The sequence below is a fragment of the Accipiter gentilis genome, chromosome 28 (genome assembly GCF_929443795.1).
Source record: "Accipiter gentilis chromosome 28, bAccGen1.1, whole genome shotgun sequence".
NCBI lineage: Eukaryota > Metazoa > Chordata > Aves > Accipitriformes > Accipitridae > Astur > Astur gentilis.
The window spans coordinates 19,182,676-19,197,217 of NC_064907.1; the positions used below are offsets into that span (position 1 = coordinate 19,182,676).

The following is a 14,542-nucleotide window of genomic DNA, read 5'->3' on the forward strand; positions in this document are numbered from 1 at the left end:
GAAGGGACAGCGCCGGCGGCCCGGCCCGGCCCGGGGGGGGGGCTCGCCCGGCCCCGGCCCCCCCTCGGCCCCGGCCCCCCTCGGCCCCTCGCTTTCTCGCTCGCCTCCGCCTTTGCCTCCGTCTCCCAGCGCAGGGAGGCTGTGGGCATGGGTAAGAGCGGGGAGGCAAGGGGCTGCTGCTGCTGCTGCTCTGTCTCCTCCTCTAGAAACCTGTGTTCAGCCGGAGCCGCCTTTGGCTGCCTCGCCTGATCCCCCGCAGGGAGGGACTGGGGGCTGCTGGCATTGCAGAGGCTTAATTGACTCGCAAGGTCACTAATTTCGGCTCCTGGAGGTAAGTCTCGGTTAACGGCTCGTTGTCCTCTCTCCCTCGGTTCCCACACCCCTCTCCCGTCTGTCTCTCTTCCTCATTCTCTCTCCAGTGCCATCCATCGACCCTTTTCCTCCCTGAAGAGGGTCTAAGCCGAGTCACGGCACCAGCGATGCCCCAAAACCCAGAAAGATGAGTCAGCATTTTGCCTCCCGCTAGCCCCACTAACCCAACCGCGATCTCATCTGCTCCCCGCCCTCCGGCTCCGCTGCTTTGAGAAAAGTGAGGAACAATAGGATTCCCGGAGCACTCCCTGACTCCACCATTGCGGGGCTAGGGGAGGAAGGGGAAAGGGTGGTGGGAGGAAGGAAGAGATCCTTTCTCCCCTGCCTTGGGAACACGCCTCCAGAGCAGCCGGAGGTGAGGGGGGTGCTCAGTCCCCATCAGCCTCTGTACAACTTGTAGCGGTAGCAGCACGCTGGGGAAGGGGAGGGGGGGAAAGGGTGTGTGTGATGGGGGCTGTTGCTCCAACCTGATCGAGTCCATTTGCCAATTCACCAGTCGCATCACTTCCGGATCAGTCCTCAGTTTCTGCTGCAGAGTGAGGATTTTTTTTTTTTTTTTTTTTTTTTTTTCTTCTTCTCCTCTCTCTCCTTTTCCCTCCCTCCCCATCTGGATGCTGGGAACTTGAAACCTCCTCCCTTGATTGCAGCAGGATCTGCCCCAATCTTCCCTCAACTTTGCACTGCATCAAAGAAAACAGAGCGAGCCACAGGCTATATTGTACCGATGGGGGCAGGGGATCTGCCAGGCACAGCCCTTTGCAATTGATGTTGCCGTATCTCTAGGACCCAGAGCGATCTCTCTTTTTTTTTTTCTTTCTTCTCTTTTTCTCCCCCCTCTCCTCCTTTCGTGTGTGTGCATGTGTGTGTGAAGGATCCTCCTGGTTACCGCTGTTATTATTTTCCCTTAGCAGAGAGACCACACAAGCCATGGCTGAGAGGAAGCAGTCTGGCCGGCAGGGCGAGGAAGAAGAAGTGCCAGCCTTCTTCAAAAACCTGGGCTCGGGCAGTCCCAAGCCCCGGCAGAAATTCTGTGGCATGTTCTGCCCGGTGGAAGGCTCCCTGGAGAACAAGACCATCGACTTCGACTCCCTCTCGGTGGGCCGCGGATCTAACAAAGTCGTGGCAAAGCAGAAGGACGTTGCCCACCTGGGTCCGGATGCTCAATCTGTCTATTCCAGGCAGAGCGGGAAGGGAGGGGAACCATCTGTTGATTTCGGGAGAAAGGTGGAGATCAGGAGTGCCACTGGGAAGGAGGCGCTGCAGAACCTAAATGATAAGGTGGGTACACATATATAGATGTATGTGTGCGTGTGAGAGATGCAACTCGAACATGTAATAGGCTGCAGAAGGGATGTATCCTTTCCACCCTGCAGTTTTTTGCTTTTATATCACTTGCGTGTGTGTGGCAGTCAGTGTCTTCCTCTAAGAAGCAGCATCTCTCCTAGAGCCTTCTTGCCAGACAGACGTCTAACGTTATCCGTGTGCTCTCTGCAGGTGTGTGTGTATGTGCGCAGGGAAGAGGGCAGAAGAAGAAAGGAGCCCCCGCACCCGCAAACATTCTCCCTTTCCCTGCCCTGCCTTCCTATTTGGTGATAGAGACTGACTTTTTTGTTTCTTGGGCGATTTCCCCCAGCACAACGGTAGCAAAATGCCCCACCCAGCTAGTGAACGCAGCTCACGGGAACAGAAATGCAATTGTTAGCAAAAGAGCATCAATGAGCCTCCACCTACAGGGATTAAATCCCTGCAGGCTTCTTCCAGGGGAAACTCCTACCCCCTCCTCCCAGGGGAGGACAGACTCCAGAGTGACCCCTGGGAGCTGTATTTCAATACCAATTTTGATCAAGGCCTCTGGCTACAGTGGGAATTTTTGCCTCAGGAAGATCTGGGACTTTCACAGGAATGTGGCGTTCTCTTAGAAACCCGCTGAACTCCTCCCAGTCTTTTAAGACTCCTGAAGCTATTTTCTCGCTCTCTGTATGTGTCACGGTGTAATAAAGCCTATCCTCTTCCTGAGGCAAAACCCATTCAATCCATAGCTCTAGCTGACAGTGCACCTTTGCTTTCCTCGATAAATAGATTTAAGCAAGCTTTATTCAGATCTGAGCCACGAAATACTCTGTGTGTTCCTCTGACAATGCTGGCTCCTATGCATAGGCTGGAAGAGCGGAAATGAAGGAAGCGCCGACCAGCAAACCGATAAACTCCTAGCATACTGGGAAAGAGTTTCTGTGAGTAGTCCACCAGTGGGTTTACAGAGCAGTGCTTTCTTCTGGGAACTGTTTCTAGGATGTGCCTTCTGATTTTTTTAATAGCGGTATGGACTACATATACAGGGCAGAAGTCTGCCTGGAATTTATAATATGGGCTTGTTCGCCACTTTCTCCTGCTTTCAGAAACGGGAAATATTACTAGGAGTATTACTGGGGACTCATCCTTCTCAAATCAGACCCTACTCTGCTTCTTCCTACTACAGTAACCTAAGGGCTCCATCCAGCCATATTTACATGCGTGAACAACTGCTGTTTACAGTGAGATCACAAAGGTAGGCCTTGATATTCAGAAGCGGTACGCACCGACCTTTAATTAGGAGTGGGATATGCTCCACACCACTTCAAACCCGATTTGCCAAACCCAAACAAAAGTTTGCCACTACAGATGCCTATGGTTTGATTTGACCATATTGAAGTGCCTACTAATTGAGCAACTTTCCATGATGAATTAGTCTTGTTGGACTAACCAAGGTGCGTCTCAAGAATAAAGGGCATACACCTTTTCATCTTGGGGAGTCAAAGGTTTTGTGCAATTCAGGACACTTTCAGGACTCATTTCCGACAATTTGACATGGCGATGTCCTGCAGGACATAAGTGTAAACAGGTGATACATTAATTCTGAAAAGCTCAATTATTTTGTGATTAACATAATAAAAAACTTTAAGTACAATGTGGTGAAAAATCAGCAGTCCACACAGAATATTAATGACATTTTTTAAAAAAGTGTGGTTTTTTGGTTCTATTTTAACGATTGTCGTATAAATGTTAGCTGAGGCCATGAAATAATGGGATAGTGCAACATTGGAGTTGTTTCTCATTAGCTTTACATAACACTGATGCCAATGGATTGTGTTGTGAGGGGTTGTGAGCATTCGGGTAAGTGCAGTCTTTTATTATAAATGTCTCGCTATGGATTGGCACTTTATTGCAGGAGTGTTTTAGCTTTGATGGTTTTCCAGCTGACTGCAACTGTAGCTTGAATCAATGGTTACATCCTCAGCAGGTAAAACTGGCTTTACTTCAGTGTAGTTAACAGAAATGTGTTTATGATGATAATCGAAACTCAACATATTAAAAAGGAAAAAAAAAAAAGGTAAAGAAAAATAATGTTGCTGGAAGTGGCGTTAAAGGAAACGGTGCATTAAAATCATTTCAGGTAGGAGTTAAAAGGCTTCTGAAGTTCTGCAACTGAATTTGGCCCATTATTTTTGAACCTCTGACTGAAGCATTTAGTAACACATCTGAAATAGGTTCTCCCTGGATAGACTATACGCTATTTCTATGTGATAGGAATCTAAATTATAGTGGAAAGGAACAGTATGCTAATTTATAGGATCTTGAATTTATAACTTGCATGAATTATTTCACAATAGGCTAGAAATCTTACTGCTTCTTTTTCTTTAGCTTGAGGCTGACAGTAGTTGCGACTTTTATCAATACACGTAACAACCAACATAGAGGATGGTCCATGCTCTCTTTCAGCAACCAAAGGACCATATTGTGAGCTGATGGGAATGGGTGCCTAACAACTGGAGGCAATGGAGATAGGTGGAAGTATTTTAGCCAGTGACTGGATCCAAAACCAGTCATCCTTTCTGTCACTGTATAGAAAGCTCTTGAATTAATCACCACCAAAATAATTAACAAAGCAAGATGGAGAAGCTATTTTTTATTTTTCTCAGTTCTTAACTGTCCAGAGGATAAAAAAAGGAATGTAATTATTCCACATTAAATTGCAATATATTGTTCTGCAGGCAAAGATAAGGGTAATCAAATCTCTTTGTGTCTCTCCTGTCTAGGGTATTCTATAGGCATCTATCATGGCCTCGCTTTATTGCCTCTGGGCCATGCTGCCTCATAATTCAGGGTTAAGATCCTCTCTGGAGGCACCAGCAAGGCTCTCTGTCTTGGTTTAAGCAGCTCTTTACAGTGAGGCCTCTGGAGGCAGTGTGACCTATTCAACAGGTCTGCAACTCAGCAGATCTGAGGCAAGGTCTGTTACTTCCCAGCTGTCAGGCCTTGGAGAATTACCTGTGCTTCTATTTCCCATCTTAAACTTTGTCACCTTCCCTGGTTAGACTGTTAGTGCCTGGTCCTGGAGCTACTTGCTCAATGCCTGAGCATTGCTTAGTGCTTTGAGGCCCTGACCTCAGCTGGGCCATCGCTGCAGACTAACAGGAACGTCACGTTCAAACCCGGCATTTCTTGAATGAGACAATAAGCGCTTGGCTTGGCTTTCATAAACTGCTGTGCACCTGCAAGCCCACTGCCTACAGTGGGATTGGGTATTCGGATAGCATCAGGGCAGGGACCTGTGGAACTTACTCATAGCACTGCAAGCTACCTTGTCTCAGAGCAGGGGGACTGATAAAATGGCTTCCCAGGGCATTAGTCCTCCGTTCCTTAGATGACCGGTCTTGAGACACGTGCATTCGTCTGGACTTTGAAAAACCTTGGCCATTGCTTGCTTGACCTGGGTCATTTCTTTGTGTGCGTTTCCCAGGTTTCCCATGTGTGTAATCGGTTTTCCTTCTGTTTCGCTCATCTGTTGAGATTCTTTGGGACAGAGACGGTCTTTTAGGGAACATCTATAGGGGAAAGCAATGTTTGATTGCAAGAGGGATCAGCAAGCCTGGGGCTTGCTTTAATCTAGTTTGCACAGAGAGCCTGAGTAGGTGCTAAGACATTTCAACACAGCTACAAGCCCTGGGGTCCCAGATCTCGCCTTCAGGTGCTAGCTAAAGTTCCCATTGCCGTCTTGTCCTTACTCCAGTGATTCAGGTGGTTCTCCTGCGCAGCAGACAGTCACCTTTTCATACCTTTTTTGCATCCCTTAGAAACAGTTCATGGACCTTTAGGAAGTGCAGAGCACTGGGTGGAAACTACTGGTCTAAACCAACAAAGCTATGTCCTATTGTAATATGATAAGTAACAATAATGAATAAACAGAGACTAGGAAAATATTTTTATTTTAGAATTGACAGGAGAGGAATCACTTGCAAATGCAATGTCATGAAGCTTTTGACGTGACTGGACTTTTTGCTAAAACCTCAAAGCTCTCAGGATCGTGGTGGTTCGTTCCTGGAAAGAAATAATTAACAGGACATTGTTGAGAGCTCAAATAATCATAGACTCTGGAACATTAATGGAACTGTCGTGTAAAACAAAGAAGTTGTTCCAGACAGCTGGAATTGCAGTTCTGAGTTTAATTTGTTACAATGCCTGCAATTTTTCTAGCCTTATTTTGACAGTCATTGCTTGAAAAATAATCATACAGGAGGATGACTTGCATGTTCTTCCAATGGATCATAATGGTTTGTCTGACTACTGAAAAAAAACCCCATAGAGAAACTAACAATTATGAGCACAAATGGCAAATTCCTCTTAACTTCTTAGATAGCTCTCAAAGCCATCAATCTGCATAGCTGGAACGTGCCATACATCCAACGGGTGTCTTGTGGCGTGGTCTGTTAGTGTTATGTCAGGAATTTACCAATACCCCACTCTCCCATGCAGAAATGAGCAAGGGGCTTTGATGCGCTGCCAACTTACCATTTGGGCTAAAGACTGGAGGGAGAACTTGTACACCTGGGGCCAGATCTCCCCACTCAGTTTAGAGCTGAGCCAATTCAGAGGTCTGGTCTTTCAGCAGCACCTTTCAACGCAGGCTTTGTCTCGGGGGAATAGATGCAGTATCTGGCACAATGAGACTGGCAGCTTTGCATGCCACCCTTACGCCAGCGCTGTGGCCATCATTTGACACGAGCCATCTGTTTTTAGTAGGTGCTAAGCAGTTGTTTAAGTCTGCTGGAAATCTTTTACCTGCAAGACCATGTCTTAACTCCCTGTATCGCTTGTCTTATGGCACATTAAATCGGAGTCTATCTTCCGTGGTGGTATTATAGAGTTGGGAAATGATGTAGGCAGCAAAGCTCGTGTGAAGTTGATGTGTGTGTTCTGCATGAATTCTTACCCTAATAAAGGGGCAGCATCTGGGAGCAGCGCTGCAGGAAAAGTACCAAAGCTCAAACCTCTTTACTGTAAGATTCACACAGAAGCGTAATGTGCTGTTCTTTGGTCACCTCCCAGAGATCTGGAATGAATCCCAAGGTGGGAAGAGAAAGGTCAGAATTTCATTTTCTCGTTGTCTGGGGTAATGACTGTCCTGTACATCAAAGCTGGCTGACACAAGCAATGACAGCAATTGCTGAAAGCCTGATGCTTTGCCCCGTAGGTTTTTGGGGAAGGAGAAGGGATTATAACGTTAAGAAACAATGCAAATCACTGTGAAAATAGCCATTTCTTAGACCCTACTCATGGTTCCCTTGGGCCTGGAGGTGCTAAACTCTTTCCATTGGGTGAAAGGGAGGAGCAATGACAAGGATGCCCAAATGTCCCATGCCTTTGTTCCAGAAATGCTGTATTTAACTATAGCGAAGGTCACAGCATGAGTGTAGGCAGTAAGCTGTTCAGAGAGGAAAGCACATTTTTGCTCTGTATTGTACTACCCATGACAGAGCGATCCCTGTCTAGAACCTCAAAGAGGGCTGTCTCTTTCCCGATAGCATGACGCGATAGCAAATTAACTGTGGAGCAGCGGCTGGGGCTTGTTTAAGGACAATTAAGTCGGTAGTGGACCTGAAATGCTCAGGACATTTCCTCTAAGAAACACACTATAACGGTAACGGTCTTCTTAGAAGGTTATTTCTGAACCTTCTCAAGGTTTCCTGGGATTTTAAAGGAAACAAAATCAATGGGAAGGTTAATTTTAATTTGCAGATCAAACGTACATTTTTATCGACCGGTTTGTGCGGTTAGAAAGTGAATCTCCCCCTCATAATCTAAAATAGTCTGTATTCAAAAAAGATTAGGCTGTTTCTCTGAGAAGTTGTATGATTTTTACCTCACAGTAGCACATTTGACCTCTATGGTTATTTCCATGTCATGACACTTAACTTTAATTTTCTCCTGTAAGATAATGAAACAAACGAAAGATGCACATTGGCAAGTATAATTCCCCTCTGTAATTTAATTTATAGTGATCAATAACGGACAGTTCTTTCATCATCTTTTGGGAAGGACAGATGTACTTCTTCTGCCATATATCAGCCTGTATTTAATCCTCTCAGCGCTTCACAAGATGCAGGGGGTTGCTGGATCCATGGGAAACTCCTTTCAAGTCATTGAGACTCGGAGCTGATGCAGCAATTGGCATGGGCAGAATCACGACAGAAAATTAGGGCCTGATGGGTGAACTCATGAAAGCTCTTTTCGCCCAGTCCTGCTGCCTCTGATCGCGATGACAGGAGCCTCGCTGACTTTGGCAGCGGGTGATTCCCCAACAGGGAGTGGGATTTATTAGCATCTAACAAGCCTAAAGGGAAATCTAGAGCTTGTTGATGCTGTAGTGCTAGAATTTCAGATACTTCCAGGAATGCTTCTCTGATCCCTCTTTTGATTACATTTTAAAATGTGTATTTCCACTTGCAGGTTTTATAATTTCTTAGCAAAATGTCCTTGTGGGTAAACCTTTAAGAATTCAGTAGGAGTAAAAGCAATCGGGTGTTGCAGAAATTCTGTGGGGTTTGTTGCAACTACACTAAAATTCCACAGAGAAAGAGACTCTTTTAATAGTTTTTTCCCAGCCACACTGTAACTCCACAGTGGGAATAAAATTCCTTGCGAAGTGCATTGTGGTAGTCCAGAGAATCTGTAAGTTAAGATTCAGAGCTGATGTAAATTGATTTCCACTGATGCCTGTGATGATTTATTTTAGCATAGATTATCACTGTACAGAGATTCTCATATTCTTGTGCCATTTTCCCTCTAGACCTTTCCAGAAGACAAATTTAGGCATAGATGTTCCTTTAACACGAAACGCGTTCCTGCTGCAGAGAGCCTGCAGAAGATGTCCCACACCAGCTGATTATCTGTGCAGAAATGGCTGACGGCCATCTCGTGCAGCCACTGGCCGATATACCCCCAACTACCCTGAGCCCAAGGACGAGCCAGAGACGCTCAGCACAGCTCTGTATGTGGCCAGGGTAGAGGCTGGCAGCGCAAATGTGGGCATAATGCTCTGTTTTCTGCATTTCTTCCCCTGTTCTGCCGCTTGGAGAACGTTGTCGGGGCCCTCAGAAATGCTGATGTAGCATAATGGAAGACATTTACGGCCTTTTGCTCTTCTTCTACTGCTGATGTGACTTGGCTGCATCAGCCTCGCTGGTCTTGTCGTAGTGGCTGCAGTCAGGGAGCTGGGTTGGGCTGGCCAACCGTCCCTCATCACTTTTCCTTCGTTAATGTTTGGCAAGGAGGATTTGGCAGCGCTCAAGCTCTGTAGCACCTTCTAATTTTAGCCTGCTCAGCCTGCCGTGTGCATTAGCAGACCTATGGAAGGCAAAGCGCATCAACTTTATCTAGAAATCCCACCACTTCCCGCAGTACCTTGGCAGGTAACGGCATCGCTGTATGACAGCTGGACTGGATACAAACCTGCAAGGATTTAAGAAGCGGGTTCAACTCTCTTCTTTTAACCTAGGGCCTGACTCCTGCCCCTGACGTTTCAAAAGTAGTTATCTTTCTTCATTTAGCTTATAGGGGGAATTTAGACACAAAGTATAGCTTTACCAGAGGAATAAACCAGCTTTTGTAAAAAAAAAAAAAAAAAATGCAGGTGTACATAGTGGTATCTTCTGACTCTGTTCCCCATTTTTCTCATCCCAACATTGTCCTTTAGCCTCAATAGCTCTTCTCCTTCCCTCCTGATCACCTCCCCTCATGTTCCTTGCCTTTGTTTAGCAAGGCTAACTAAGCCAGTTTGCAACTACATTAATAATTTTTAAATTATTTATTTTGACACCCTTTTAGCTCATCGCTAGAAGGAAAGAAAATTGGGCCATACTGGCAATTGGTGTAATGGAGCTAGAAGATACACCTGGGAGCTCAGTTCTGGTCCTTTGGGTACATGCTAAATCATACGGAAGTTTTTAAAATTTGGTGCTCTGTAGATGTTGAATATTGAACAACCGTGTTTTTCAGCCCTTTAATCTCTTCATTTATTTTATTCTGTACTACTTAGGTTCTTGCCACATGGTGATGGGAAGGAAAAGCTAAATGTCACCTGAAGATTCGTTATTACTTTCTGAACCTAGTCACTACTGGATTCAAGTTACGGAATGTATTCAAAGTTCAAGAACTGCCGTTCTGAATTAGGCCCATGTGCAGTAAGGCTTGCCTTTTAAAAAAAGTCTTTTAAATAGCTGCCTTTGAGCAGATGAGAATAGCTTTAGAAACATCAGCGTGCTGATGGCATCATCCCCTTAAAGGTGCTTCTGTTTCTTCTGCCAGTACTGCTGTTCCACAACTTTTAGCGTAATGTGGAGAAATGACCCTGCCCAAGGTCGGGGAGGCGAGTCGGCGCTGGAGATGTACGTACGGTTTCCTGCGCCCATCTCGGTGGCGGTTCCTCTCTAATCGTGTCGCTGCTGCTAGGGCAGGATCTTGAAATGGTAGCTGGTCTTACCACATCTCAGGTCAGCTGCCCAAGCGCCTCGATGCTATCTCTGAAACCCTTAGGCAGCGTTTGCTTCCTCTTTGATAGCTGAAGACACTCTTTTACCTGGCACGCAGAGGCAAGAAAGCATTCAGATAGAAAATTGAGGAGGAAAGCTAGCATTAAAGGGAAAAAAGGAACAGTTGCATTGTCTAAATTTAGAAATCTGATGTAAATGCTTTCTTCCATGTTCTGAGCAAAAATATGCTGAGGTTTTAAAACTTCTTTCGGCACAGATCAGGAGGGGCAGGATAACTCATTTAGTATTGTCTATTCTAATCATTAAATTGAAATAAAACCCTACAGGCTAACAAATTAATCATTTTGCTACTGTCATAATGAGCCACTTTTTCATTTGCTACTAATTGGATATTAACTGATTGGTACATTAGCTACTTAAATGTTGCCTGATGCCCTACCTATACATAGGAAAAACTCTTCTACTCTTTTCTTTATAGCTTCCTGTGAACTAACGTACATAAAAGGTCCTGGTAGTCATCTGTTTGAACAGATGTTGCCTTTATAATTTACTGCAGTGAGATACTGAAGGTTTTAATTTCTTATGAGCTGCGTACAGTGTGTGCCATGGAACTACTTGGGTACGTAAAGGTTTTGTGATAGGAGAGGCTTGCGGTTTGCTTTGTGTGACATGAAATTCACCCATGATGAGGGAAGAAGGTAAGTCTTTGTCGGTCGTTAATTGTCTGTTATAACCTCCAAGCAGAAGTGGATTTGCGCTATTTATGAGTTCTCCAAAAGGTGTCTTGTACCTTCCCCCAACGCAACTGATGTAAGAGGAACTGGGGTAGACAGATGTATTTTGAATGGTTATCCCACACTCTGGCCGCGGATCCCATCTCCATTGCACTGGGGCAAGCGCACCGTAAATAACGAGGGAATATTTATGCCATTTAATGCATTTCTTTCCTTGAAGTACCAGCTTATGGAGTTCAGGGAGTGAGAAATTTAAGACTCCAAGTGTGACTGAAACATTGAACATGGGAGTTGGCAAGACTGGAATAGTAAGGAAAGGCCAGAGTGACTGGAGAGGACCACCGTGCCTGTGCGCGTAGCTCCGATCCCACGTTTCCCTGGCACTAAAGCTTCAGGTTAGTGACCACGGGAGGGGGGGACTGGAATCTGGGCTGTATTTTCTGCGGTAGAAGGTATTTAGAAAGCACGGCAGACATGCTGGGAAATCAGAGGGCCGGGAGTAGCTTCAGACCTTCCCCCCCCTCCCCCCCCCCCCCCAATTTGCTAATGCTTCCCAACAGCTTTCTGCTCCGCTAGCGCCAAGAAGGGCGGGGTGGGACAAAGAAGATGGACGGCAGCGCCTTTGCCAGCCCCACCGGCTCCCCGGGCAGCCCGCCTCTCCTCCCGTGGGGGTAGAAGGAGGGTGTCCGCACCCCCACCCCCCCCCCCCCCCCCCCCGCCGGGGTGGTGGTGGGTGGGCGTCGTTTCGGAGCATCCCCCACCCCCGGCTACCGCACCGCAGGTGCTGGGCCCGCTGCGGGGCGGGGGCGACCGCCCGTTTCCCCTCCCACCCCCCCCGAGCAAGGCGCGGCAGCTCCGCTAACCGGTCCCTTGGCAGCAGCTTGGCCCCGCCGCGGACCGGGGGAACTGGGCGGCGGCGGCGGCGGCGGGGGGGGGCACCCGACTCTTCCCCGCCCCCGGCTTTCCCGCCGGCGCCGGGAGCGCGCGCCCCCGCGCCATTCCTCCCGCCCCCATTGCGCCACTTTGCATAGCAGCGCCTTCCCCTCTCCCCATTTGCACGGCGGCCGCCTCTCATTTGCATCCCCGCCAGGCTCTCGGCCAATAGGCGTCCCGAGCTGCGCTGTTCATTTCCCTCCCACCCCTCCTTCCCGCCACCGCGGGAAGGGGGCGGCCAGGAGGGCGCATGCGCCGCTCCTTCCCCGCTCCTCCGCTGTTGTTGCTGGCGGCGCTCGTCCTCCCCCCCCCCCCCCGCCCCCCCCCGTTCCCTGCGCGGCCGGGGCTGGGCTGGGCTGGGCGGTGCGGGACTGGGTTGGACTGGGCTGGGCTGGGCTGGGCTCCGGGCAGAGGGAAGAAAGGGAGACGCGCAGGGGTGGCTGCTTCTCCCCTTCCTGCTATTGCGGAGAACAGGGCTCGCTTTCCAACCCCCCCCCCCCCCTTCCCCAGCCCCAGCCGTGCCGCGCCCTGCCCGGCGGACCCTCCGCTCCTCTTCCTTGTGATCGCATTGATTTGGGGCTCGGGGGATTTATTTTTATTCTATTTTATTGCTGCGCTTCTTTTTTTCTTTCTTTTTTTTTTTTTTTTTTTTTTTTCCGGTGGAGGGGAGGTCGGGGAGCAGTTGCTGCACGGGAGACAATAGCCATCCAGCAGCCACCCCGCTTCTCCCCCCCTCCCCCCCAAAAAAAAAAAAAAAAATTTTCATTAAATAAATAAATCGGGGAGTGATTTCCCAAGATGTCTTATCAGGGGAAGAAAAATATTCCACGGATCACGGTGAGTGGAATACCCGGGAATAAAAGCGGGGGAGGGGTGCGCGGGGATTAAGCCCTTTGTGTGCTCGCAGGGCGATGGCAGGGCTTTGGGGCAGGATAATGGGATCAGGGGCTAATGCAGCGCTTCCTGTGCTGCAGCACGGCTGGATGCCGGGGGGGGGGGGGGGGGGGGGGCAACGGCTGGACGGGGGAGGTGGTGGTTGGAAAGGGGGGAGGGGGTCAGCGGCAGTTTGAGCGAGGTGCGGGAGAACCGCGGAGATGCTGAGCGCCCGGCTTGGAGCTGGGGGGGGGGGGGGGGGGGGGGGGAGGATTTCATCAGCATCGCCCCGCCGGCCCCGGGGGGAGCCTCGGGGACAGCGGTGCCTTCGGCCGGGGTGGGGGGGGGGGGGGGGCTCCCCTGCCTGCAGGGTTTGTGCCCCCCCACTCCACCCCCCCCGGTGTTGGGGGTGGGGTGGGGGGAGAGGGATGGAGCCCCCCGTCCTGCGCCAGCCCGGCAAAAAGGCGGCTCGGAGGGTGGATGGGGTGGGGTGGGGGGATCGGCCGGACCCCCCCCCCCCCCCCCCCAGCCCGGCGGGTTGGCGCTGGGGATGGATCAGGATTTCTCTTTTTCTTCCCCAAGAAGCTTCTCGCAAGGCGCGCCTTTGGGTGCGCTCCGCGATGCGCTGAGCCGGGGGGAGCGGGGAAGGAGCCGTTATATAAACCCCTCCCTTCTCCTGGGAGCCCATTTAGGGCAGGTACCGCAGATCCGAGGGTACTAACTTTTCCTTACGTAAGGCAACATATTCGCATCTAACGGGCCGTTACAGCCATTTCGTTTTTTTTTTTTATTTTTTTTATTTTTTTTTTTCATTATTGGCAGCGGCTCCTTCTCGCAGCCCCACGGACACACCCATCCCAGTCCTCCCTCCTCAGCCCCCGCGGCAGAAAAGTGAGCTCTGAAATGGAGCTTTGAAGTGTGACATTGGTGCAGGAGCCGCTGGGCTGCAGGGTTACGTTTTAAACCGTGTCCGGGAAATGCAGGGGATGCACAGAATTGTTACGTGATAAACGGAGCATCCTCCTTTTTGGAGGGGTGGGGTGCGGAATAGTTCTCCTCTGAGAGCCCGATGTTAGGGAGTTTAAAAAGATGCCTACGTTTAAATAAGGATGAAGGTTACTGCTGAATCGCTGTCACGGGCCAAAAGTAGCATGACGCATTTTTCTTATGACTGAATGCTCCGATTTATGTTGCGTGCACCCAGCGCGATTCTCTTGTAAAAATAAGGGACAGAAAAAAATCAGGGTCTGGTCTTATTTGCTGTTGTACAAACCCGGGCTCGATCTACGGAGACTAACGCTTGAAGAAGAAGGATCGTCAACGTCTAGCTGTCCTATTTTGACTGCATCAGGAGGGTAAATACATCCAGGTTTAGCGGCAGGCCCTCGCCCGGTTGCAAACTGCGTGCGCTTTTGTCTCCAAGGTGGCTGAAACGAGCAGAAGGATTCGCACTGATTTCAGAGCCTACCATACAGCCGCAGCAGGAGACCCGTTAACTAGCAGAAGCGTTCAGAGCATCATCGAAACAGTCCAGGCTGCGTTTTTGTTGGGTCGTTATATTTTATTTTATTTTTTCTTCTTTCCGAATTGATGCCCAGTGCATTAGGACTTGGGCTGTCAGTGACATCAATGGCCAAACTAGCCGATTTCACTAGCAGCCGGCCTTTTTAATAGCACAAGGAGTCTGCACTGGAGGTGGGCATAAATACTGCAGTGTTTCTGGAAATGGTAAACATGTAGGACAGTTTGCTGTAGAGGCTGGCGTTGAAAGACAAGTGGGTTTTTCACGCCCCAAGTTAATTCATTCAGGCTTATTGGCATTCA

General features: G+C 48.9%; 1 protein-coding gene across 2 annotated transcripts in view; it reads left to right on the forward strand.

Moving 5' to 3' along the window:
* The first annotated feature begins 217 nt into the window (after nt 1-217).
* DPYSL2 (dihydropyrimidinase like 2) overlaps nt 218-14,542 on the forward strand; it is a 56,260-nt gene continuing 41,935 nt past the window's right edge. The window contains exons 1-2 of one of the 2 annotated variants that reach the window (XM_049830985.1): nt 218-331; nt 1,281-1,650. In XM_049830985.1, coding sequence (XP_049686942.1) covers nt 1,300-1,650 — 351 coding nt within the window. In that variant the 5' untranslated portion in view covers nt 218-331; nt 1,281-1,299. Of the gene's footprint in view, nt 332-1,280; nt 1,651-12,563; nt 12,683-14,542 lie in introns of those variants that run through there. The other variant, XM_049830986.1, reaches the window with a different exon arrangement.